General features: G+C 38.5%; 1 protein-coding gene across 3 annotated transcripts; it reads left to right on the forward strand.

The window, feature by feature from the left end:
* Window positions 1–10,968: 10,968 nt before the first annotated feature.
* On the forward strand, window positions 10,969–22,286 carry LOC103716091 (COP1-interacting protein-like protein). 3 transcript variants are annotated; one of them, XM_008803959.6, is made up of 13 exons: window positions 10,969–11,950; window positions 12,652–12,831; window positions 13,039–13,159; window positions 13,237–13,276; window positions 13,972–14,024; window positions 14,109–14,170; window positions 14,589–14,741; window positions 15,165–15,385; window positions 16,063–17,678; window positions 18,048–18,977; window positions 19,736–20,135; window positions 20,828–20,890; window positions 21,992–22,286. In XM_008803959.6, the coding sequence occupies exons 1-13, from the start codon at window positions 11,892–11,894 to the stop codon at window positions 22,057–22,059; spliced, it is 3,966 nt and encodes a 1,321-aa protein (XP_008802181.4). In that variant the 5' UTR covers window positions 10,969–11,891; the 3' UTR covers window positions 22,060–22,286. The 3 variants fall into 3 exon arrangements, with proteins under 3 accessions (XP_008802181.4, XP_088575323.2, XP_088575324.2); XM_088719197.2 differs by having other exon boundaries at window positions 11,125–11,950; window positions 13,237–13,280; window positions 13,976–14,024; XM_088719198.2 differs by lacking the exons at window positions 10,969–11,950; window positions 12,652–12,831; window positions 13,039–13,159 and having other exon boundaries at window positions 13,188–13,280; window positions 13,976–14,024.
* Window positions 22,287–23,169: the final 883 nt, after the last annotated feature.

Raw genomic sequence — 23,169 nt, forward strand, 5'->3', positions numbered from 1 at the left:
GTACTTGTGGGGTGGTCCATTTTTTCCCCCAACACTACCCTCCGACTTTCGAGTTCGAGCTGCTTTTTGGCTCGGGCGAAGGAAGTAGTCCAGTCGTCGATCGTCCTGTAATGTAGCTAAATGTCTATGGAGATGTATGTGCTAAGTAGGATGTACCTCTCGTGCAGTCGGAGCTAACGGCCTTAAGCCGAGCTGTCCAAGTGGAGCTAAGCGACTTTGCTCCAAGATCGACTTCAATAGCCTTCTGTTGGCTTGTGGTCGACTCAGCAGGGTGCCCCCACTCAGATCCGAGCGTGTTGTCGTAGGAGGCGTCGAATGGCGTTGAAGGGCGTCAAACAACGTTGAAATGTCGTCAAAGTGGCGTCGAAGGGCGTCAAATATCGTCGAAGGGCGTCGAATGTCGTCGAATGGCGTCGAATGTCGTCGAATTGGCATCCCGAGCTTGGTCGGGGCATCATTGGAGACACATACAGGAGACGGACTTCGTCCGTTGGCGATCGTGCGCCCTTATTCTGAGCGGGGCAACATTGAAGATAGAGATACCCGTAGGTCATTTTTTGAATTCTCCGACCTGGAAATAGATAAAATATTGAAATTATTTGAAGCCAAAGTGGCATCCTGTACCTTTTGGAGATATTTTGATGGCTCTCGAGCTTCGAAGTCCCTTAGGACTTGGCTCAACACCGGCCTTCTGAGGTTGGCCTTTGGAGCTCGATCTTCTGAGCTCGGTCTGTATGAGCTCGGCTCGGCCTGCATGAGCTTGGCCTGCATGAGCTCTGTCTTCTGAGCTCGGCTGCATGAGCTCGGTTTGCATGAGCTCGGCTCGACCTGCATGAACTCGGCCTTTTGGACCATGAGAGGATTTAACTTCATAGTACTTTCTTGGGGTGGAATGTCCTGTGAATCTAGCCAGAGGAGCGCTCATCCTTTAGAAGACATTACAAAATAAGGCATCAGCCGAGCTTTCATTATGTACTAAAATCCTTTTTAAAGCCTTGCAATGATGAAGGAAATAGCTATAGCGTCGTCATAAAATCCTTTGGTCTTCATCGGAAAAGGAGATGATTTTCGCAGTGCACGGATGCTTTGAGGAAGCTCCTTCTTCCGAGCTCGATGCTTCAGGCGCCTCTACTCGCCCGCCCTCTGATGATATTGTTGATGCCCGCGAGAGGTCAGTTGTTGTCCCGCTCCTCACGCGACACTAGGTTTTGTTCCTCAGGCTCTCCCCTGTAGGCATGATCACGGACAAAACAACTCAACCGATCTAGGCGGACAAGTGTCTCGATCTCATCACGGAGCTCGTAGCAATCCTCCGTATCATGGCCGCGATCTCGATGGAAGTGGCAGTACTTTTTCGAGTGCTTCCGCGACTCTGTCGGTCGCATCCTCAATGGAGGTCGGAGGTAGCCCTGACCCTCAATCTCCATGAGGATCTCTGCTTGGATGGATGTGAGGGGAGTGTATGTCTGAAACTTTTGGAGGAGAGATCTCGAGTGAACTAGGCTCTTGGGCCAAGGAAGCTCTTTCTCATGCCAGGGGGATCTGCTGCTTGGTTGGGAGCGCTCCTCGTGGCGCGTTTTCTGCATCTTGGCAGGTCGTTCGGCTGCCTCCCTCCGAGAGGCCATGGTTTCCTCAGCCTTGGCGTACTTGCGAACTTGGGCCAACATTTCAACAAAGTCGTCGGGGAAGCTCTTCTCGATGGAGAAGAGAAATTTGTAGGACCGAGCTCCAATCTTCAATGCCGACATGGCGATTGATTGGTCGAGATCGCGAACCTCCCATGTGGCCGAGGTAAAGCGACTGATATAGTCTTTTAAGGATTCTCCCTCCTTCTGCTTGATGGCGAAGAGGGAGTCTGAGGTCCGGCACTGACGCCGGCTGGCGGCAAAATGGGTGGCGAGCTGCCTGCCCAGCTGTTCAAAGGAGAGAATCGAGCTGGGCTTTAGTCCGGAGAACCAAAGACGAGCTGCCTTGCGGAGAGTCGCTAGGAAGGCTTTGCAGAGTAAAGCGTATGTGGCTCCTTGGAGTGTCATAAGGGCCTTGTAGCTCTCCAAATGATCCAGAGGATCGGATGAGCCATCATATGGCTCAATCTATGGCATCTTGAACCTATGGGGGATTGACTCATCCATGATCCATTGAGGGAATGGAGACTCTGTTGTAAAGTCAAGGTCGATGTCTCGCTTCGGGCCTCGGTCTTGAAGCATCTGTGTCTGCCGCTCCAAGTCCTCGACTTTTCTGCCAAGGTCGGTGGGGCTCCTGTTGCAGCTTGGCATGGGGCAGACCCCGCCCCAGATGGGTGCTCCCGTACTTGAGGCATCAGGCTTCGGCGCGAGCTCTCAGGATAATGGATGCGCGACAAGCCCTCCCGGCTTGGGGTTCGAGCTCGGTGGGAGCTTCGGTGGTGACGACGCTCTACAGGGAAATAACATCGCGAGCGGCGTCCTAAGGACTAATGCTCGTGAGAAGGGAGTAGAGGTTAGTCTTCTACTTGCTGTAGGCCTTGAACGGCCGCAGTGAGTGCTTGGACTTGTTGAGCAAGCAGGTTGAACTGCTCTGGTTGAACTTGGGGGACTGGATCCGCCGGAGGCCTTGGTGATGGGTTTTGGATTGAGTGTCCAGGACTTGGGTGCGTAAAGCCGGAAGGCGTTAGAGGCTCCCTTACTCCTTAGCTTCATGGCCACGACTCGGCCCTTCCTCTAGCGCAAACTGTTGCTGGAAATTGGACCCGAGGGTGACCAGTGGCTGAGAAGGAGGAGCTTCGGCGTGAGATGGCGGGTGGCGGTCTGTCGGCTGGCGGCGTCCTCCGGGGGACTTGCAAAAAGCCGGTGTCCGGGGTTTCCAGCGTCGCCCCTCCAATGCTTAAGTCAGAGGGGGTTAATGTGTAAGGGGAGAGAGATTATCCTCTCTAGTTTTGTAGAGTCCAGCCCTTTCTAAGAGGGAGAGGTTTTTCTTTTATAGGAGGAATACAGGGTTACCTGTGATATGACCGGGCGAATTAAATGAGTTACCATCATGATTGAGTGTGGTCATCTGAATTAATGCGTTGCCGTGGAGGACGGAACTAGAGCCAATGAGTTGTTGTGGGTGACCGGACGTAGTTGAGTAAGTCGATGAGTTGCCGTGGATGGCTTGAGATTTTGAGTAACCCGGAGATCCGTGGAGACCATGCGCATTAATTGTTGACAGTCTAGTAGGGTATGGTCCCTGGTTGATGTGTCATGGCGTGGCCGGCAAGCAAAGCATGGTACGGTGAGACTGCTGCAGGGCGTGGCCGTAGCATGTGGACGACGAGCTCGATCTTCTGAGCTCGGTCTGCATGAGCTCGGTCTTCTGAGCTCGGCTCGGCCTGCTTGAGCTCGGCTCGGCTTACATGAGCTCGGCCTGCTTGAGCTAGGCCTTCTGAGCTCGGTCTGTATGAGCTTGGCTCGGCCTGCATCAGGTCAGTCTTGCTGTCGGATTTGGATACTTTAATTGTATTTGTGGGGTGGTCCATTTTCCCCCCCAACAGATATGAATTCAGATAAAGAAATAAAAAAATTGTTGGATATAAATATGCATTTTGTTCCTAAAAAAAAGTATCGTATTTTATTCTCTGCATGTAAATCTTGATATTTAGATACTTATTATATTAGTATCTCTAGATTTTCATAATCTAATGCAAGCTCTCTCTCTCTCTCTCTCTCTCTCTATATATATATATATATATATATATTATAATTTTAGTCAAATAATTAAAAAATTATAACTACATTATCATCTTCTTTTATAATTATATTATACAGTGTTAATTATAATTATGGGGCTTTATTTAGACTTCTGTTATGTATCAGGAATAATATCTAATTTATGTATGCGTATGTGTATATATACTTAGGTATGTACATATGAGTAGAGCTAATATGGGAGCTTTCATACAACGATTTAAATAAGGTTGGTCCTGTTGGACAACCTTCATATGCACCAAGAGTGGTTGGATGTGATTTATTATATCCAAATTACTTTGTTAAAAAAATCATATGATTTGTAGATATGGACACCTACATATTAGTTCTATTATATATATATATATATATATGTGGGTTGCTATTCTCATAAGCTCAATATGTTTGGATGGAGGGGCGAGTAGACTATGATCATAATATTGTTATAGGGCATACCGAGTTCCTTGTATCTTCACCTTGTCACTATAAAACACCTTGCTCTATCCTTGCATAGCTTCTAAGCCAACCATATATGTCGTGGGAGAAATTTTTTAACAGGTTTTTTTGTAAATTGGTGCTCTACTTCTATTGCTAGACAAATTCGGTTGACATATTGACATATTTTCCATCCAAGCAATCGTTTCTCTCTAATGCTGATACGCACCTCTAATGCTGATGCCTAAAGGTGCGTGTACTCTACTTCTTTGAATTCGTTCTCTTTTTCTATTCAAAAAAGGAAGCATTATATATAATTTATTTAGATATAATGTTCTAAAGCAATTAGATACAATTTGTCTGATAAAAAATTGTTCGGCATAATTAAGTGATGTCTTGGTATATTTTCTTTTTCTGAATTTAGGAGAGGCTTATCCTTACCTTTGACTATATACCTTTTCTATCTCTTGAAGACTAACTCCAATTGAAATCAAACTCCTAATCTGGTTCGATACCATTCAAGCAAACACTAGATTATGAGATGCTACCTGAGCTAAAGAAGAGTCGCAGATATTCCGAACTGTCAAAAATCCTCCTGAAGAGGTACCATGACTGAGATAGAACAAAATTTTAGATTTCACCAATTGTACTTGAATGTTTATTACAAGAACTAAAAATTTACAGGATGTTAAAAACTTCAAACTAAAAAATTGGTCCACCGCTTCTGGATGACACACGGTCGTTTGTCTTCCGTGCGACCCCATGTACTACGAGGCTAGATTGGAAAACCCAGATGTATCCACACGTGCGTGTAACTTCACGATTCTTTTGTCCTTCTCCACATCTGCTGTGTTTAGATTATAGATTTCTTAAACATCTAACCAAGATTCACTATCAATTGGTACCATACTATTTCAGATATACCATATCATACTGATATCAAACTGGTATATAATATTATACCACACTGATATTTAGTACATCTCGCTGTTTCATATTATATCACATATCGATACGGTAATAAGTTGGTATCGATGTGAAATCTGGTACCGAAATACTAAACTTTACTCTTGGTACTAAAGTTACAAGTAAGCATGGCCTCCAGAGGAACGAGTACTCTTATTTCAAGACTAATAGCAAATCATGGCTCTGGAGATGACTGATGCGAATTTGGTTATTTATTCGAGAACAACATTATGATAACTAGGAAGAAATCACTCAAGAAAGTAACTCAACTATTTTCCACTAATCACATTGCTTCAATATGTGACTCTTTGTGTTATGTATTTTGAGTTACTAAAGATCAATTTTGTTTTTCTATCTTAAAGAACTGGGGCAACATTGTGATGTGGATTGTGCACTGGACCATGCTATTAGTCTTGGACCCAGCTAGGCCCTGTCTCAATAAATCTTGTCTCAAGTATTTATGCTAGGCTTCACTGCAAGAAGCTGATTGGATCAACAGGTCCATTCCAACAAGTCTTTTGATTCTTTTCACGTTTTAATCAAGGCACAGTTTGAGAGCACAGTTGAGCACAATTCAATATGGTTTGATTAGCCATAATTTGTGAGTCATCCCCCACTCTAGTTGTGTGCTCACAGTTCTTGCTCAATAATATTGGATTAACCCCCTATGTAACCCGCTTCATATTCTTAAGGAGGACCACATTTTGAATCCAAAATAATAATAATAATAATAATAATTTATACTCAATTATTAAGCTTAAAATGTAAGATAGTGTTAAGTTTTTCTTTTGTTTTCTGCTCTTTTCTCCACTTGGTGATGGATTCGGACTTTAGCTTGCATTCTTCTTGAAATATAATCTTTGTTTGGTATCATGTCATTGTCGGATCCTTCTGCCTTTGGCTGCAAAGTAATGGAGCTTTCTATCTGATTTCATCCTTGGAAGAATGAGTTCTGGAGTTCCATGTTTTCAACAGTGATGCGTCATCTTTTAGACCTTTGATTTCCTTTTTTTGATGCAAACTTTTAGACTTAAAACATAAGGGATTATAGATGCTTTAATTAGGTGATGCAAGTCTTTCAGTGGACAAAGCATTAAATCTACTGCTATCTCTTATTCTTTGAACATTTGTTACCTTCCTTTAACTCTGGTTCCTGTCCACTAGCCGTCGTCCTTCAGAGATGAACTCCTCAGCCATCAACTTGATCAACCGGCTTTTTTCAGAATTGATGGTTCCAAAGACCATGATTAACTTTGAATATTTTGCTTGGCTACCTTAATTTCTTGGGGAATTTTACACAGAAATATGGTTGGAGAAAAGGAAAAAAAAAAGCTGCAAACTATATCATCTTACTAAGAGAAATATCTTCAAAACATATGCCTATATGGATTCTCACATGCAGTTTTACATTTTGGAATAAAATGTTGTATTTTAGCTGATGAGACTCATGAAACATACAAACTCTTTTCCATCCATAGATTGGCAGCATCACTTATATGTGAAGATGTCTCACCAAAAAAATATGTGAAGATATGATGTCAGAATCTCTCCCTAACACAAGGGCTGAGGAAAGAAAGGGATGTCAAGAATCGATTCGCTGAGTTTATTTGAATATGTTGTGCTGAACTTTTCATCATAAGTTTTTGAAGCCTGACTTGTTTCCAACATTGGAAGGGATTATTCACTTGTAATGCTCACAATGCCCTTGAGAAGAAGATTTCATTGTTTTTTAACATTTTGCAGATTTGATATTGATTTTAAATTCTGATATATATGATACTGGATGAATACTTTTCTGTGAATGAAATATTATTATTATGAACAACTCCAAGATATATATGATCATATCACCCTTAAAAATATTTTGTAATCTCGGATAATTAGCCAATTTAACAAGTTTAATATCAAAATTTACAAGAAAGGCATGCAGAAATTGTAATAAAGGAATGAACAATTTCTCAGCAAGGAGGGCAGTATAAACCTATCTGATATCGCCCTTCAACAAATTTTTAGAGATAGTTCCATCACAAATACTATGGACATAATTGTGCAGGTTCAAACAAGGTAATGAACTCATTAAACAATTTTTGTTCATAGACTGCACAATTGTATAGAGCAGTTGGACAAACTTTAAAAATAAAATTGCAGAATTTCGTCTACAGCTTCTAATAAAGTTTAGAACTGCGCATAAAAAAGTTGCTTGAAAAATGCATTTCCTAAAGTTGAAGGTAGGGGGGAATATCAGTGTTTCAGCCATTAAACTTGTCATCTTTGAATCCCTCATTAGAGTAGAAGCTCCCATATCGGTCGACTACTATACAATAGAAGTGAGCAGGATTTACATGATGACTCGAATCTATATTTTCCTAGGCGATAACATAATTACTTCAACTTACATAATCTCTTCGAACTGCATAATATTAAGCCTAACTTGCATATGTTTTGCATAGGCAATTATAACCTGCATCTTTTACAGTTGCCCAAATTTTGAACCTAATTTCTATAATTTACATGATATGTTATAGCATTGCAACTATTTATCAAGCCAATTTTCATAGAAGCAGATAAATTTTTAGCTTATACTAACTAGAATCTATGGTCCAGGATAAGAAAGCTTTGCTCTGTCAACATGCCAAGATGCCCATGATCTGTTTTCTAGTGCAAGAAATTGAAGTGGGTGGATGCCAAAATGCTACAACCTACAAAATACACTCAATCATATTTTGCGAAAATTCCCTTCTAAACCGTATTAATAGAATCAGAAGCGTTATGGGTCGGAAAAAAAAAAAATTCCCATGTAAACCAAGCCAAAAAAACAATCTCTATATATATTGATAGTATGATATATCAATTGTTTTAACTAAGATTATGCTAAAATATAACAAATTAAAATGCATTTTAGCTTATATATATGTTCTGATCGAACATATTGCATGTAATATTCCCTCAATTTTACTTGTTCTTAATAAGTACTGTATATCATATTATGAAAATTCCAATTATTTATTCATGATTGAACCGGGAATCAGAAGAAATCGACCAATTTGCTTTTGGTTTGGATTGGTCTAAATTGGATTTTGTGCCTTTTTTTTTGTTTTTTTGAAGATCTAGGAACCAAACAAAATCTTGTTGCCTCTGAGCTGGATGCTCACTCTAAAACCTGAATCATGTACACCCGTAGCTTGAATTCTGCTTAAATATTATGCATTGGTACAACTTTGTGCTTCTAATCCATGCTGTGGTTACACTGAAAGCCACACACACACTCACATACTGTGTTACGTGCCTTCTAAAGGTGCTTGAAAGTTCTCACAAAAAAAAAAAAAAAAGTTCTCAACCACCACGCGGGAAGTGGGCACAAAACTTCCATTGTGGTTGGCATTTGACAAGATTCCTGCGCCAAGTAAACAATTACATCCAATATGCTCGATTGGCAGGTGGCTCCTTCATCATTTACAGAATATCTTTAGTTGTCAGCAAAGCTGACAAAATAGTGGAGGAGGTTCTGCAATAGAATCCCTAAAATCAATTAATATGCAATCACAATCAGAAAAATCTAATGCCAGGGTAGGACCCAAGCCAACCCAAAAGGCTATTCTGAAGCTAATAACGAAAGAAAAATTGCTTAAACTATCGAAAACCACTACCGAAGGTAAGCTTATGTTCCTCCAATCAAATCAACATTTGCGAATCTAAAGTAGTGTTCAGATGGATATAATCACAATAAGAATGTTTGATGGGGAAAAAAAGTGGATCACATCCAAATGTTAGTAGAAATGCATAATAGCTAATCGAATTTGAACAGCATAGTTGGTCAAGTGGATGTTCCATCGGCTATCTTAGGGTAAAAAGACAGATTTTAGTTGATCGTAACAATTGGACCATCACAATGGTGCATATTGATGATTAGGTTAATTTAGAATATATAATGTATCATAAATTAGACATCTATTTTGGCTACATGGATGAGAGGCATAAGTGGAGATAGTGAGTACTACTATAATATACAATTAAAATAATTATTAACAATGATTAAAATACTAAATCTAATAGTTTAATAATTCATAAAAATATTTAAGTTTTAAATAAAAAGATTATAGAATTTGTTTCATTTTTCATGATTTGTTGGTTTGGATCAGCCATATGTTGCACCTAGTAGCATTGGCGTGAGCCAATTCGTGCATCCGCACGAATTTTAACGTGGAAAGGGGGCAAAACGATAACCGCAGCCCGTAGCCGACAAACGGGTGAGGGGCATTTCCGTTAAAATGTTCAAAATCGGAGGGCATACAAGGGGAGCTTGTCCGCTCGACCTAACGGTGGGGCCCGCCGAACTCCGACCTTTACGTGTATACTTCAGCGTCCAAAATCGGAAATCTCAGTCCAGCTCTCCCACCCCAACCACCACCCCAGGGGCAACCTCGTCATTTCACTCTCCAAGTTGGGTTCGCCCGTGGAAGGCAGCCGATATCCTCACCTCTCTTTTCTAAAACCCACCTTTTTTTAAATATTAAATGCTAAGAGTGCAAATGATTACATGAAAATATATGATAACTTGCTATATAATTAATACTGAAATAGATGAGTAGAGGGTTGTCCATTTTTAAATTTAATATAGAATTTTTTATCCATTCGTGGCTCAAATAGCACAATAATTAAAACTAATGATCATGCCCTGTAATAAATATTATGGATATAATAATGACAAGATCCAATGCATCATATGTCGAGGCCATCTAGGTATATTAAAGTATGTGATAAAAAAAAATATAACTAGTGGAAGCAAACAAAATTTAAGTATATAGCTATAATTATATACTTTTTTCTTATTTTTGAGAGAGAAAGAGAGGGATAAGATTCATTGAAAATAAATTATCATGATCTAATAAATGAAAAATATAACATCTGGAATTTCAATCTTGAATTGGCTAATGTAAACTCTTTTTATATTATTTTGGAGACAAAAAATTATTTTAGCTTAAAAGAAAGCTTTGACTAGTATTCTAACACTATGAATTAAGTTGAAGACATCTTTAGTGATATGACCATTGTATCTTTGTTTTGTGTTATTATATAATGGTTGAGATTATAATAAATAGAAATTTGAAAAATGAAAAATATTTAAGGTTAATACCATAAGTTTGGGCTTATAATGTATATTATTTATTTATGGTATGATTTCCTATCCTCATTTTTTTGGGTAGTGTTGAAATTATTGAGCATGGATGGTACAACTCTAGGTTTTAGTTTAAGGATGATAAAATACCAATATAAAAAAGTTCAATTAATTCTTGAAAAAAAACCCTACTTAGTTCCAAGTTAGAACTGAAAAGTCTTGCTCTATATTTGCATTAAAAGTTATTATCCACATTTAATGTTTATATAATATCATAAAATAAGCCCCTACCTTGTTCTCTATCAGTTATTATTTGCAAATGGGAATTTTGGTCATTTCAAAAATGAGGAAGGGAAAGAAAAAGGGCTTAAATAACTCCTCTATTCTTGTCGGATACATTATTTCAATGTGAAATCAGATGGCTATAAATACTAGATATAACCATTTGAACTCCTTTTCTAAACTATTTGGTAGATATCTGAGGAATAATTGATTTTGTTTAGGGACCCATTTTTTTTTTGCAATTTTTTTTTCATTCTTGTTCTTTCTATACTATTTGAACTTGTATCATGAGGAAAACACTAATTATAGAAAAGTGCTAATGAACCATAGACCCCATATTTATGCATGTCCCGGGTCCCATATCCATGGCTCATGCAAATCATAGATAGAAAAAATTCTACTTGGTCACTCAATACCAAGCATGCGTGCAAAGAAAGAAAGGAAGAAGCGTGCATTTATCAGAAAGAAGGGAGAAACGGAAAAATCTCCTCAAATGACGAGAGCGCAGGTTCCCGCCTCATCATGCCCAAATGACCATAACACCCTTCTAGTTCATCTTCTCCTCCTCCATCCCCACCGCTCGTTCTCTCTCTCTCTCTCTCTCTCTCTCTCTCCCCTCCCGTTTTACTCAAAGTTTCAACTTCCAAAGCAGCAGGCGGCCAGTTTCCCGTGACCTGCATCATGAAGCCAATCTGATATATCTATATATATTGTATATATTCCATCATTTTATAATTATATTTTTTTAATTCCCATGCAGCAATTTCTAGGGTTGTCCTGTCGGAATCCAAAGCCCCCACCCACCACTCCTTCTCTCTCTTGCTTGTATTTTAATGTTATTTTCTGTTGATATTTATTTTTATGTAATCGATATTTAGTCTTCATTCACGAAAAAAAACGAAATCTTTATCCTCTGTACCTTCTCTCTCTCTCTCTCTCTCTCTCTCTCGTTCTTTTTTTTTTAAATTTTTCGATGATTTTATATTTCTTATAATTATTTCTTGGTCTCCATTAAAAGGCTCCTCTTCCTGCCCTCTTCCTCGTCGTCCTCTCTCTCTCTCTCTCTCTCTCTCTTTCTCTCGTTTCTTAGTTTGGTCATTAAAGCATCTCATTTGACCTTCTATCCTCTCTTTCTATCTCTAAAACTATTTATTTTTCGCCATAGAATCTTATTTTGTTTTCTTCTTCTCCTTCCCCCTCTCTCTCTCTGGGGATCCATGCTGAAGGGAAGAAGTGGTGCTTTGGATTAAAAAAAGCGACGCCTTTGAGTGAGATCTGGATGCGAGAGTGTTAGGGAGAGGGGAGAGCCGGAGAGGAGAGGGAGAGGGATCAAAACCCTAGCTTTTGTTGAAGGACGGACGGACGGACGGACGGGAGCTCCTGGTGCGATGAAGTCGGAGACTCGGTTAGATTCGGTGGTATTCCAGCTCACGCCTACTCGAACGAGGTCAGCTCCCTCCCGATCTTGCTGTCAACTAGAGTCGCTAGGTTCGGGTTTGGAATAACGGGGGACTCAAAAAGATGCGATCTTGGAAGGGGATTTAGTGTTTCTGGCGTGGAATGTTGGGATTGGATTCTATTAGGGTTTTGGATTGATGATCTCCAGGGTTTTGTTATTGCCACTCTTTGATTAAGGAGAGGGTTTGAGAAGTACAAATCCTTTCAATGTCTGAAAGTGGTGGATTTAGTCAAGCTTGACGCTTATGCGAGGAAACTAGCATTAGGATGATGATCATCGTGGTTCTTGAATTTGTGGATCCATCTGTTTCAATGTTTTAGTTTAGATTCATTTCTTACGAAAGTGATAGGAGGTGATCTGGGAATTATGGATTTACTGTTATTAGAATTACCTTAATTACAGTATTGGTGTTTCAGTTCTTGAAATTTTAATTGTCACGCCTCTTAATTAATTTCTAATCATTTGGATCAATATGGAATGGAAGGTCTGTTTCCAATTGTCCCTATTATGATATCTGCTTTTAAAATGTAGAGCATCACAACCTCGTAATTGTAATTGATACGAACAGTTTGGTTTTAGTGCTTTTTTAAATCCGAAATATGGATTCCAATTGGCTAATCTTGGACATCCTTAATCTGATTGATTGTGAATAGCTGCAGACTAGAGACTCACGGTCTCCTTTTTGTCAGGTGTGATTTGGTTATTGTTGCAAATGGTAAGACGGAGAAGATTGCGTCTGGGTTGTTGAACCCTTTTCTCGCACATTTGAAGACTGCCCAGGATCAAATTGCCAAGGGGGGCTACTCTATTACACTTGAACCAGACCCTAAGATTGATGCAGTATGGTTTACCAAGGGCACCGTCGAGAGGTCAGTAAATTCTTCTTCAGTGCTTCACTAGACATGAATTGCATATTGCCTTTCATTGTTTTATAACTGCAATTGGTTTTCCAAATGGGGATATCCATCTTGTTGCATAAACTTGCTGCATTTCTCTTCTGTGTCGGAGGAGTTCCCAATGCTTTAATAAAAGAAGGTATCTTTTGATAGTTAACATAAGTGTGCTATTTCTTGTAGGTTTGTTCGTTTTGTGAGCACACCCGAGGTTCTGGAGCGGGTGAACACCGTAGAGTCTGAGATCTTGCAGATTGAGGAGGCAATTGCTATTCAGGGCAATGACAATCTTGGCTTGAGCACCGTTAGTTCTTGATCTATTTTTTTGTGCTTGTGTTTTATAAGTTCAAATGACATGCTTTGTCTTTTTGCTATTGGCAGGTGGAAGATCATCAAACAAAACCTTTAGAGTACATTGAAGGCATGTCAACTCTCAATTTTTTAATTCTATTAGGAGTTTGTCCTCATGAGTTCGTCTATTCCACATGCATTCACATCAAAGTTGTTTTCTTTATGACGCATGAGCATGTGGGACTGTCTGTGATAGTATAGTCCAAAGGGTTGCCTATTAGAAAAGTTCTACCTTGTTTTAAATCTTCAACACGGTATTACCAGTGTCTAATTTACATGGCCTGGTGGTCAAACCCACTATCCTGTGGAATGGGGTGGCATCTGATTATTCGCCTTGACCAGAAAAGCTTAGTCTATTGGGCAAATAACTTATTGGCCAACCATCTGATGTTACATCTTTGGAAACCTTAAAACAAACCAATTAACCAAGCATGAAGTTGTCTGATTAATGCTGAAATTTGAGATATTTGCACTTCATTTGATGACCTCTTGACCTGAAGATGAAGGTTGACCGTGTCTTCCACCAGTTGTCGTAATAAAATATGGGTAAAAATTTTGTCTCAACTTTTAACTGTATTAAAACAGTCCTTTGTAAAAACTTCTCGAAGAGTCATCCAATAAAATGTTTCTTAGTACTGCATCACTTTATAAGTAGACAATATAAACTCCAATACTGTGACTCCATTTGAGCTTCAGATTTGTCACTATTGGCTATACTCTCTTGTCTTGTTATGACTGATGCTGACTTTACATGATCATGGCTAGGGAGCAAGTCCACATCTGATTCTGATGCAGAAAAGGCTATAGTTCTTTACAAGGTATTGATAATGAGATACATTTTCTAATTACGATGATTCTCTGTTAGAGATTTTCTAAGTGTGGTTTCTCTTAATTAACTGCAGCCTGGATCACAACCACATCCATCAGATTCAAATGGATCCACAACACAGGGGGAGAATTCAAAGTACTGACAACTAAGATTTATGTTGGAAACCTTGTTAATTTTTTCCTCGTATTACATTTCCAAGAGTACATTAGTAATCTTCTTTGCTTCACTTTGTAGGTATAAACCCAGTACCATGCTAATTAGGAGTCTGGAAAAGTAAAATGAAGCTTATATTTCAGTTAGATGGTCATTAGTTTAAATATACTTGGTTAAAATGATAGTATTGACAATAGAACTCTTGTTTATGTGGATACAGCAATCTTTTCTTGCTCTGTATAACCCATTTGCTAACTGAGGTGTATCCAGTGGTTCAATTTTATGTGCACTGTTTACTATGATACATCCATTTATACTATGCTGACATGATCTTCAATTTTGCAATGAAGCTGTAATTGTTTATATAGTTGATTTTTCTATTTATAATATTTCTTTGCAGAGTTCAACTCTTGAGAGTACTTGAGACCCGGAAAATTGTATTGCAGAAAGAACAGGGCATGGCCTTTGCACGTGCTGTTGCTGCTGGTTTTGACATGGATCACATGGCACAGTTGATATCATTTGCGGAGAGTTTCGGTGCATCACGTTTAATGTAAGCTGCTCTTTATAAGTAATGTGCTTGCATAGTGTTTTGGAGAGTTTGCTTCCTTTTCCCCTTTTAATATTTTCAACTTTCAGTCGTCACTTTATGGAGACGTGGAATTATTTCAGCAAGAAGAAACAGGTGGATAAAGTGTGGACCATATTCGATTATAAACAAATGTACAGAGAGAATTAATGAGATTCATGAGTGAGTGGGAGAGAGAGAGATGGAATTACTCGATAAATTCAGTATAATTCTAGACATAATGTGTACTTTTTTGCAAGTCTTATCATAAGACTACAAAGTATTTGTCTTTCATCAAATCGTGGCAAAATTAGAGTATGTTTTATATGTACAAATTGAGAAAAAATTTAGTGTTTCCTGTATCCAGAGAAAAATCATCAATTTGCTTTTCCTTCCATCATTCAACAGGGAGGCTTGCTTAAGATTTATGGAGTTATGGAAGAGAAAGCATGAAACTGGACAATGGGTCGAAGTTGAGGCGGCAGAAGCAATGTCCGTCCGATCTGAATTTTCTTCTTTGAATGTCTCAGGGATTATACTCTCTGGAGATACTAGGAAACAGAAAGAGTATGGGGAAGCATGGCCTGTCTCCGGTGGGGATATGGGCACTGAGAGCAATGGGACAACTGGTATGGATATTAGACCTTTTTTGAGCTCAGATCAAAACAGAGTCAAATAAAAGTTAATGCAGTAGTACCTAGAAAGTTGGCAGCTCAAATGTAACACACCTTTTATCAAGATGTCCACTATCTCTATATGGAATTAAAGAAAATGTTAAGCTTCTTTATCATCTTCTTCTTTTTTTTTTGGCTTCAAGACAGCTTGATCCTTTTACATGTTGAAGGTATTTTTGATCTTGTTAAAAGATGTTTGTTCTTTTTATTTTATAACAGGCACCTCCTTCTGTTAATGAAAATGCTATAAACCTTTCTTAATTTAAAATTTTTCAAGTTGTCATTTTTTATGAAAAATTGAGCTAGCCTTTCATTTCCTAAATTGTACTGGACTTTTTTTATTAGGTGACTTCTGTTAAAACTTCCTAAGATGGAATTTGCCATTTGAAATTTGTTTTTTGTCTTGTGATGTCCCCCTTAATTCAAATACCTGTTTTCTCCATTTGAATGACAATGCAGATGAGTATTCTTCATCAATAAAAATCAGGCAGGTGGAAATTCACATGTTTTATGTGTGTATTCTTGCAGACTATGTTCCTTTATTCCTCTTTGTTTTCTAGTGCTCTATAGCAATACTTTATTAAATATGATGAAATCAATGTGACTTGAATTCATTGGTTTCTTATGACCAGATAGGAAGATTCCGCCAGATCTGCAGGTTCCTTTGGGACCCCATGAGTATTATCAGGGCCAATTTCAGCATCCTACACATCCCCCATGGCCTATGCACTCTCTGCCAGCTCCACACGTCTTTCAACCTTATCCTATGCAAGGCATGCCATATTATCAGAATTATCCAGGAGGTGGTCCATATTTCCATCCCTCATATGCTCCAATGGAGGATCCTAGATTCAGCACGCCTCAAAAAGTGCGGCAGAAGAGGCATTCCATGGATAGTAAAGATAGCAATATTGAGTCAGAGGCATCAGAAATGGGTGGTTCTGGTACAAGATCACAGGATGGTACATATCAAGATATATCAGAGTTTGAGAAAGAAGGTTTTTATGGCCGTGAATCACGTAAAAGGGTTAGCCATTCAGGAAAGAAAAAGGCTGGAATGGTTGTCATTCGGAACATAAATTACATCACATCAAAGAGGCATGAAACATCACGAAGTGAATCAGAATCAGCTTCTGATACTGAAACTGAAGAGGAAAGCAAAGATATCTCTGATGCCCACGATAGAAAGCATAAGAGTTCCTCAAGAACTTCAAAGACAGATGAGGTTCGCCTGAAATCTATAGAATTTTCGGGTGCATATGCCAAGGATGAAGTCACTTATGGACAGGAGGCAGATTCTGGAAACTGGCAAGCATTTCAGAGTTTCTTATTGAGAGCTGAAGAGAAGACGAGAACTGCTGATGTGGACATCTTTGCTGGTGAAAAAGAGCCTCCAGTAAAGAGAAAACAAAATAATGGTGAAGATGATCCTATCCTTCCTCGTGAAAGAGATTCTGGTGATGTTCAGGAACGGAGAATCATAGGGTTAGATTCATGTAATGGTAAGGCAAGGAGGATGAAGCAGATGGCTTCAAATGATGAATTATTGATTTCAGGTGAGGGAAGAGGTGTAATAGATAGCCAGCTCAAGGAAATAGAAGGGGGGAGGGGAGGATATAGGAGTTTGACCAGTGATGAATTCATGATTTATGGACGAGACAAGCAAGTGGGCGGTAAGAATTCTTCAGACCCACTTGTTGATCAGCAATATGAACATGATAAAAATTTGGATAAGAAATCCTCATATAATGCTATGGATGAGTCGTTTGTGGTTCCATTTAGGTCAGGCTCACAAGATCAACTTGGAGCAGATGGAAGAACTGCCATTGACATATATTCTGAATTCCCTCCAGCTCTGCAGAGAACTGAGGATTTTTCTAGTAAGGATAAAATTCAAATCACTTATGAACCAAATGATTTGACCTTACTGCCTGAGCGTGGGATGGAGAGCGTATCCATTGGTTATGATCCTGCTAAAGACTATGACATCCAGATTCCTGTTAAAAATGCTGTTGAAGTGGAAAGCAGAAACCATGAGGATGTCCCAACAAGCACCAAAGAAGAGTCAAAAAAATCAGACAAGGACAAAAAGTTAAAAGTTTCACAGAATGGTTTGGAGAGAAAGAAAAAAGATGCTCTGGTGAGGAAAGGGACATCGTCAAAGATGAATCCATCGGTTGAAGCACAAAAACGTGCAGAGAAGCTGCGGGCCTCCAAAGCTGAGCTTCAGAAAGTAAAGAAAGAGAGGGTACTTTTCATGATTCATTAAGGATTTGTTTCTCCCTCTTCCTCGTTTTAATATGCTGTCGGTCCACTTTTCATCTTTTGATAAATATTGCATACGAAAGGATTATAATTCAATAAATACCTGATATAAAGGATTGTAATTCAATAAATACTTGATATAAATCTTTCTTTTCTTATTGATTATGCTGATAAGCTTATGAAAAAAATTTGATAATATCTATATGAAGTTCTAGCAAAGCAATTCTATTTTCCTTTTCTTTGTTAAAGCCTTGTCAGTCTCTACAAAGTGTTATCTCTCTAAGTTCCGTCTTTTAGCTAGCATGCTTTGCTTATATTCTGGATTGTTATGTCTTGAGTTTGTTACTTTCAGGAAGAGGAAGAGAGAAAGCGATTGGAAGCTTTGAGAAGAGAAAGACAAAAGAGAATTGCTGCAAGGGGTAATTCAAATGCCACTCAAAAGCCATTGATCCCACAACAGACCAAATCTTGGTTACCAACAAAGCTTTCTCCAAGTTCTCACAGAGGATCAAAGTTTAGTGACTCAGAGCCTGGATCTTCTTCACCTTTAAAAAAATTGCCTACCAGAACCACTTTGGTTGGGTCCAATGATTCTCAGAAAATCACAAGAACTAGTAAATTAAATGGCAGTAGTCATGGATTAAGTCGATCAGTATCATCATTGCATGAGATCAAGAAAGAGAATAATAATTCCAGACCAGAAGCAAAGACAGCTTCCATTCAAGCTAGAAGGCTTTCAGATCCCAAAGGTACTAATGTTCAGCGTGCTTCTCCACTACAATCTGTTACCAGAGATAAAGTACCAAAGAGAGGCATACCTGATGAGTCACAAAAAAAGATCTCTGCAATAATCCAACTGGACAAAAGCAAGTCAGCAACTTTGCCAGAGCTGAAGATTAGGACATCAAAAGGCCCTTCCAATGCGGTCCAAAACAAAGCTGCTAAAGAGACATTGCAGAAAGGAGTGGGAAGCAAAACTTCTCGAGCTTCTGAAACCACCCAGGCAAAAAGGACTGATGATAAGACATCAAGACTTAGCAACAGTGACGATAACTTAGTAATTGAGAAGACTGTTGTGATGCTCGAAAATGACGTTGTTTCAGCTGCTGCTGTTGAAGCATCTGAAGCGATGAAAGATAGAACATATGGAGCTGATAAAATAGGGAAGACTGGGCTGGATTCAGAATATGCAGCTATCCGCGCTCCACCTTCACCCATTATTGTAGGTGAAATTGAAAATTTCGCTGAACATAAGCTTGATGACCAGCTGAATTCCTATGAGGTATGCTTTAACAAAGCAAATTGTACTTTAGATTTAAAATTCATAGTTTTTGTTAGAGAACCATTTTTTTTCTTTAATTGATAGTGATCTCATTTATGCAATATGTAGGTCAAAGGAATTAAAATATTCTCATTCTTTAAGAAATCAAGGAGTTCTTATTTTCTTTAGGAAGCATGATGTTTGCTATCATCTAAAGGGTGGCATAGCCATTCTCAATTTTATAATAGAAACAGGAATACAATGCAATAAATGTTACTTATGAATTTTTTTTTTAAAAGACTTGTTTTCTATATCATCTATATGATACCCCAGTTAAAAGTTTTATTTAGCACCACCATCAAAATTTCTTGGTATCAAGAAAAATAATCTTTTAAAATTCAGAGAAGGGCTTCATTTTAGTCTCAGTTATATTTTGACTCCGGATACTGAGAATAATGCTGCCTAGTTTTCCTTTTCCCTTCATAAGGGAGCTGGTGTTGGAATAAATGGGCTTTATTGAGTCTCAAACATTCTATTGAAGTTTTTTTTAAGGGTTCGAGCATATATTTGTGTAGTTTCAATCTTTTGTGGAAGACAAAAGTGGCTTGATGGTCTTCATTTCTTGAATCTCCTTAATGGAAACTTAGCGTTCTTATAGATAAAGCTGTCTTGTGTAGTGGTGACAGTAAAGCTATACCCAGCTTCCTCTTAATGTCATGTTACTTTTTGAAAAATTTTTAATGGCCTGAATCTAGATAATCAATGCTTGTGATGATCAGGTGGTTATTAATTACTCAAACGAGGCTCCTCAGAAGTTCTCAAACTCTACAGTCATAGAAAAGCCTTATCAAGCTCCCTATGCCAGAACAACATCCTTAGAGGATCCTACTGCCAGTAATGTAGAATATGCTCGAGCACCACCTGTTCTAAACTCTGAAATGGCTACAATGCACAGCGAGAGTATTAAGGCACTTGTGCCCAATTTTCCCATGGGCTCGAATTTTGTTGATCATACCAATGAGTCATGTGAGAAGCCTCGGAGCAGAGAAACAAAAGGTTTTAGAAAGTTATTAAAATTTGGAAGAAAGAGCCACAACTCAGCAACAGGTGAGGGTAACCAAGAGTCAGAAGCATCCTCTGTTGATGAGCACATGATAGCTGCTGCTTCATCGAATGATGGTAAGACCTAAATCACTTATACAAATCCAAATAATGTCTCTCAGACCCATTATCCTGTGATTGAATTAAAGGTGTTTTTCTTCAGGCAACCAATTCCCTTGAAATAAATATAAATTTCATGTCAGATACCGTAACACAGGATTAGACATCTTATCGTGCACTAGATTCTTTTTGTCTATACCAATAACTGACAGGTTCTTTTGTTTTCTTGTTAGAATCTGTAATTCCAGTTGTTTTTGTAAAAGCCATCTATTGACTTGTTAGTAAAATTTTATTTTAAAAAGGACTTCCTGTGAAAATATACTAGTTCTCTGAACGGTTGCTTTTATGTGAGATTCATCATTCATATGCTATCTTGGAATCCTGCAGCTTGCTTGGAAATTGCAGCACTTCAGGCCTAAAGTTATACAATTCAATGTAGCATAAATGTAAAAGAAAGTTGCCTAAGATTTGCAAATTCTCAATTTTCTTGATAAATATTCACCTTTTGGTCTGTTATCGACAAATGTACAGGAGAAAAGCAGCTAGGATGATTGTATCATAGAATGAAAATATTAACAATTTCCAAATTTATTTTAAAGGGCCATGAAAATGCTTTTTTAGTTTGTAAGAAAGCCTCAAGGACTATCGTAAGTTGCCCCTTTAAATGATGTTAGTGTTTGTAACTGATAAATCTTTCTTCTGTATTTCAGTTCATATGCTGAAGAATCTTATTTCTCAAGATGATAGCAATGCTGGAAGCACTTCCACTAAAGGTTAGTTAAAAGTTTCTTGTCTTCTCATAGCTGATGAACGCTTAATATTGGAACCCAGAATCAATTTGTTGTCAGATCCTCTACTAAATATACACGTAACCTTGCAAATTGGGTTTGATCCAAGTTTGAAACTGAGAATACAATTTGGATTTAGGTGTGCATGTAGCCAGTTCAAACTACCAAACCCTAAATATTGGAGCTTCTTCAAATTTAGAAAGATATCTCAGCCGAAAACTTGATGTCAGATTGTTGTGAATTAAGATTTGCCAAAGATCTTTCTTCAAACCACCACCATGAACTGAAGGAGCTTCAGGAGGGGAATCTAGAGAGATCAGAGTGAGAAGGCAAGGAGGGATGGCAAGAGGAGGGGACACATTGTGATGAGTGGTGTTGTCAGGGCGGTGGTGAAGGAGTTAAAGGGGATCAAGTGGGGTTGGATTGGTGGTGAAGGAGGTAAGGAGATGGAGGGGGAGGGGAGGAATTCTAACGCAAATCCAAACCCAATTCTTTTTGATGGGAAGAGGAACTGAACCCAATTCAAGAAAGATTTTCTCAGAGTTGGTTTTGGGTATGAATCGCATGCTCAAACATGGATTTGGATCTTAATTCACGGCCCTGTTATAATAATTAAGATCTAGATCCAGATTAATGTTGGATGTAAGTGGAGGAATCAATTGCCACCCAAGCCAGAAACCCATTTTTTCCTTATTTTACTCTGACTTAAGAAAAATAATTATAATTTTTTGGTTTGAATAAGTGGTCTCTCGGAATTCTTTAGGCTTGTTTGTCAATTCTTTGAATTATAATGATCTTTTATAAATTAATTTGAATTATTTCTGTATGTCAAGATGCTGTATTTCTCCCTGAACAATGTTTCTTCCTGTACTTTCTCTACTTTCATAATTTTTCTTTTTTATGCAACCTTTGCTTTAACTTTGCGGTAAAATTCTTTTGGCACTCGGTGTCTATCGTTCCCTTAAAATATTTTTTGGCTGAATTATGAGCTACTACCCTTCTTGAATTTGCCCTAACGCTTAAAGATTATATTGCTTGTGTTTTTAATGTGGTTGATCGTGCACATACACCTTATTCCTGTTACAGTTTCTCGCCCCTTCTCCATTCTTTCACCCTTCCGCAGCAAGAGCAGTGACAAGAAGGTGTCTGCATGATATGCCGATTGCTGCAATTCATACAAGTAAGATGTATCTGCTATTGAAACACAGCCGAGAGGTTGTTGGTTGATGGATGATCTGCCATTTTGTTATAAACAATAATGTAAAATTTGTGTTTGCAAAAATTCTTTCTTTTTGTTGATATTGGTATGTAATGATATCTTATTTTCTGTACAACAACTATACTATTGGATGGTTAAAACAAAGCTTCTTGTCTGATAGCACTTGAATTGTATTCTCTCTTTCTTTCAACCTTCAACATATATGTCTCTACAAAAGAAATTTGCTTGAATGCCACCATGGACCAAGTGCCACACTTTCAAGGGGTTATCAGGCCCTTGAAGGTACCTTGCCCATGATTTCTATGTTGTATATTTATACTTAATATAAGATCAATTTGATGATGTGGATCGGTGGATGACAAATCTCAAGATAAAAAAGATAGCAGCTGTCTGAATGCAGATAAAAGTGGAGAAAATTCTCTGAAGAATGTAAAATATAGTCTTGCCCAGCAAATGTGTTTCTTTCTGATCTTGGCTTTGTTCCACTCAGAATCCGAACGAAGGATACATGGGCAATTTACTTCAAACAATTAAATTTCATATAAATCAAATTGGAGGTTTGCCTACTTGGCTGTTTAAGGCCTGGTTCTTTATTAATCCAGCACAAGTTTATTATGGCTATCAAAATTCTTTAGGAGTCTTAGCATGTTTGGATGTTTCGGTCGTATTAGATTTATTGAGTCGGTTGAATTTTCGGCTTCTAGCAACATTTTGGCTGGAGCGAAGATAAAGCTTGCTCGAACAGTTTGCGAAATTTGAAAAATTGGACCTCCTGATGTTAATTAAAATGATCATTAGAGATCCACGAAGAAAGTAAGGACTACTGGTGAAGTTTAACAGATTGTAAGATTGTTGTTACCATGGTAAATCAAGGGTCTGGCAGGTTTAATAATGGAATTGAGTGGTGTGTTCTTTTTGAAAGCTCTCTTGTCCAAGTTGCTGCAGTAAGCCTCATCTTCCTTTCAATCAGCCGCATAGATCTCTTGCTCTAATTGTTAGAGGCAATTTTCACCATTAGGAATTTCTCATTATGAGGCCCTAGGTG

The sequence above is a fragment of the Phoenix dactylifera genome, chromosome 3, assembly GCF_051530095.1.
Source record: "Phoenix dactylifera cultivar Ajwa chromosome 3, Ajwa_hap1_PhDact_Kaust_v1.1, whole genome shotgun sequence".
NCBI classification, from domain to species: Eukaryota; Viridiplantae; Streptophyta; class Magnoliopsida; order Arecales; family Arecaceae; genus Phoenix; species Phoenix dactylifera.

What these genes read in the sequence shown, in the direction of transcription:
- LOC103716091 (XM_008803959.6), top strand. Translation starts at nt 11,892, where the DNA reads ATGAAGTCGGAGACTCGGTTAGATTCGGTGGTATTCCAGCTCACGCCT. An exon ending in CTCACGCCTACTCGAACGAG is followed by an intron (nt 11,951 to 12,651) that starts GTCAGCTCCCTC and finishes CCTTTTTGTCAG; the next exon opens with GTGTGATTTGGTTATTGTTG. An exon ending in ACCAGCTGAATTCCTATGAG is followed by an intron (nt 18,978 to 19,735) that starts GTATGCTTTAAC and finishes TGTGATGATCAG; the next exon opens with GTGGTTATTAATTACTCAAA.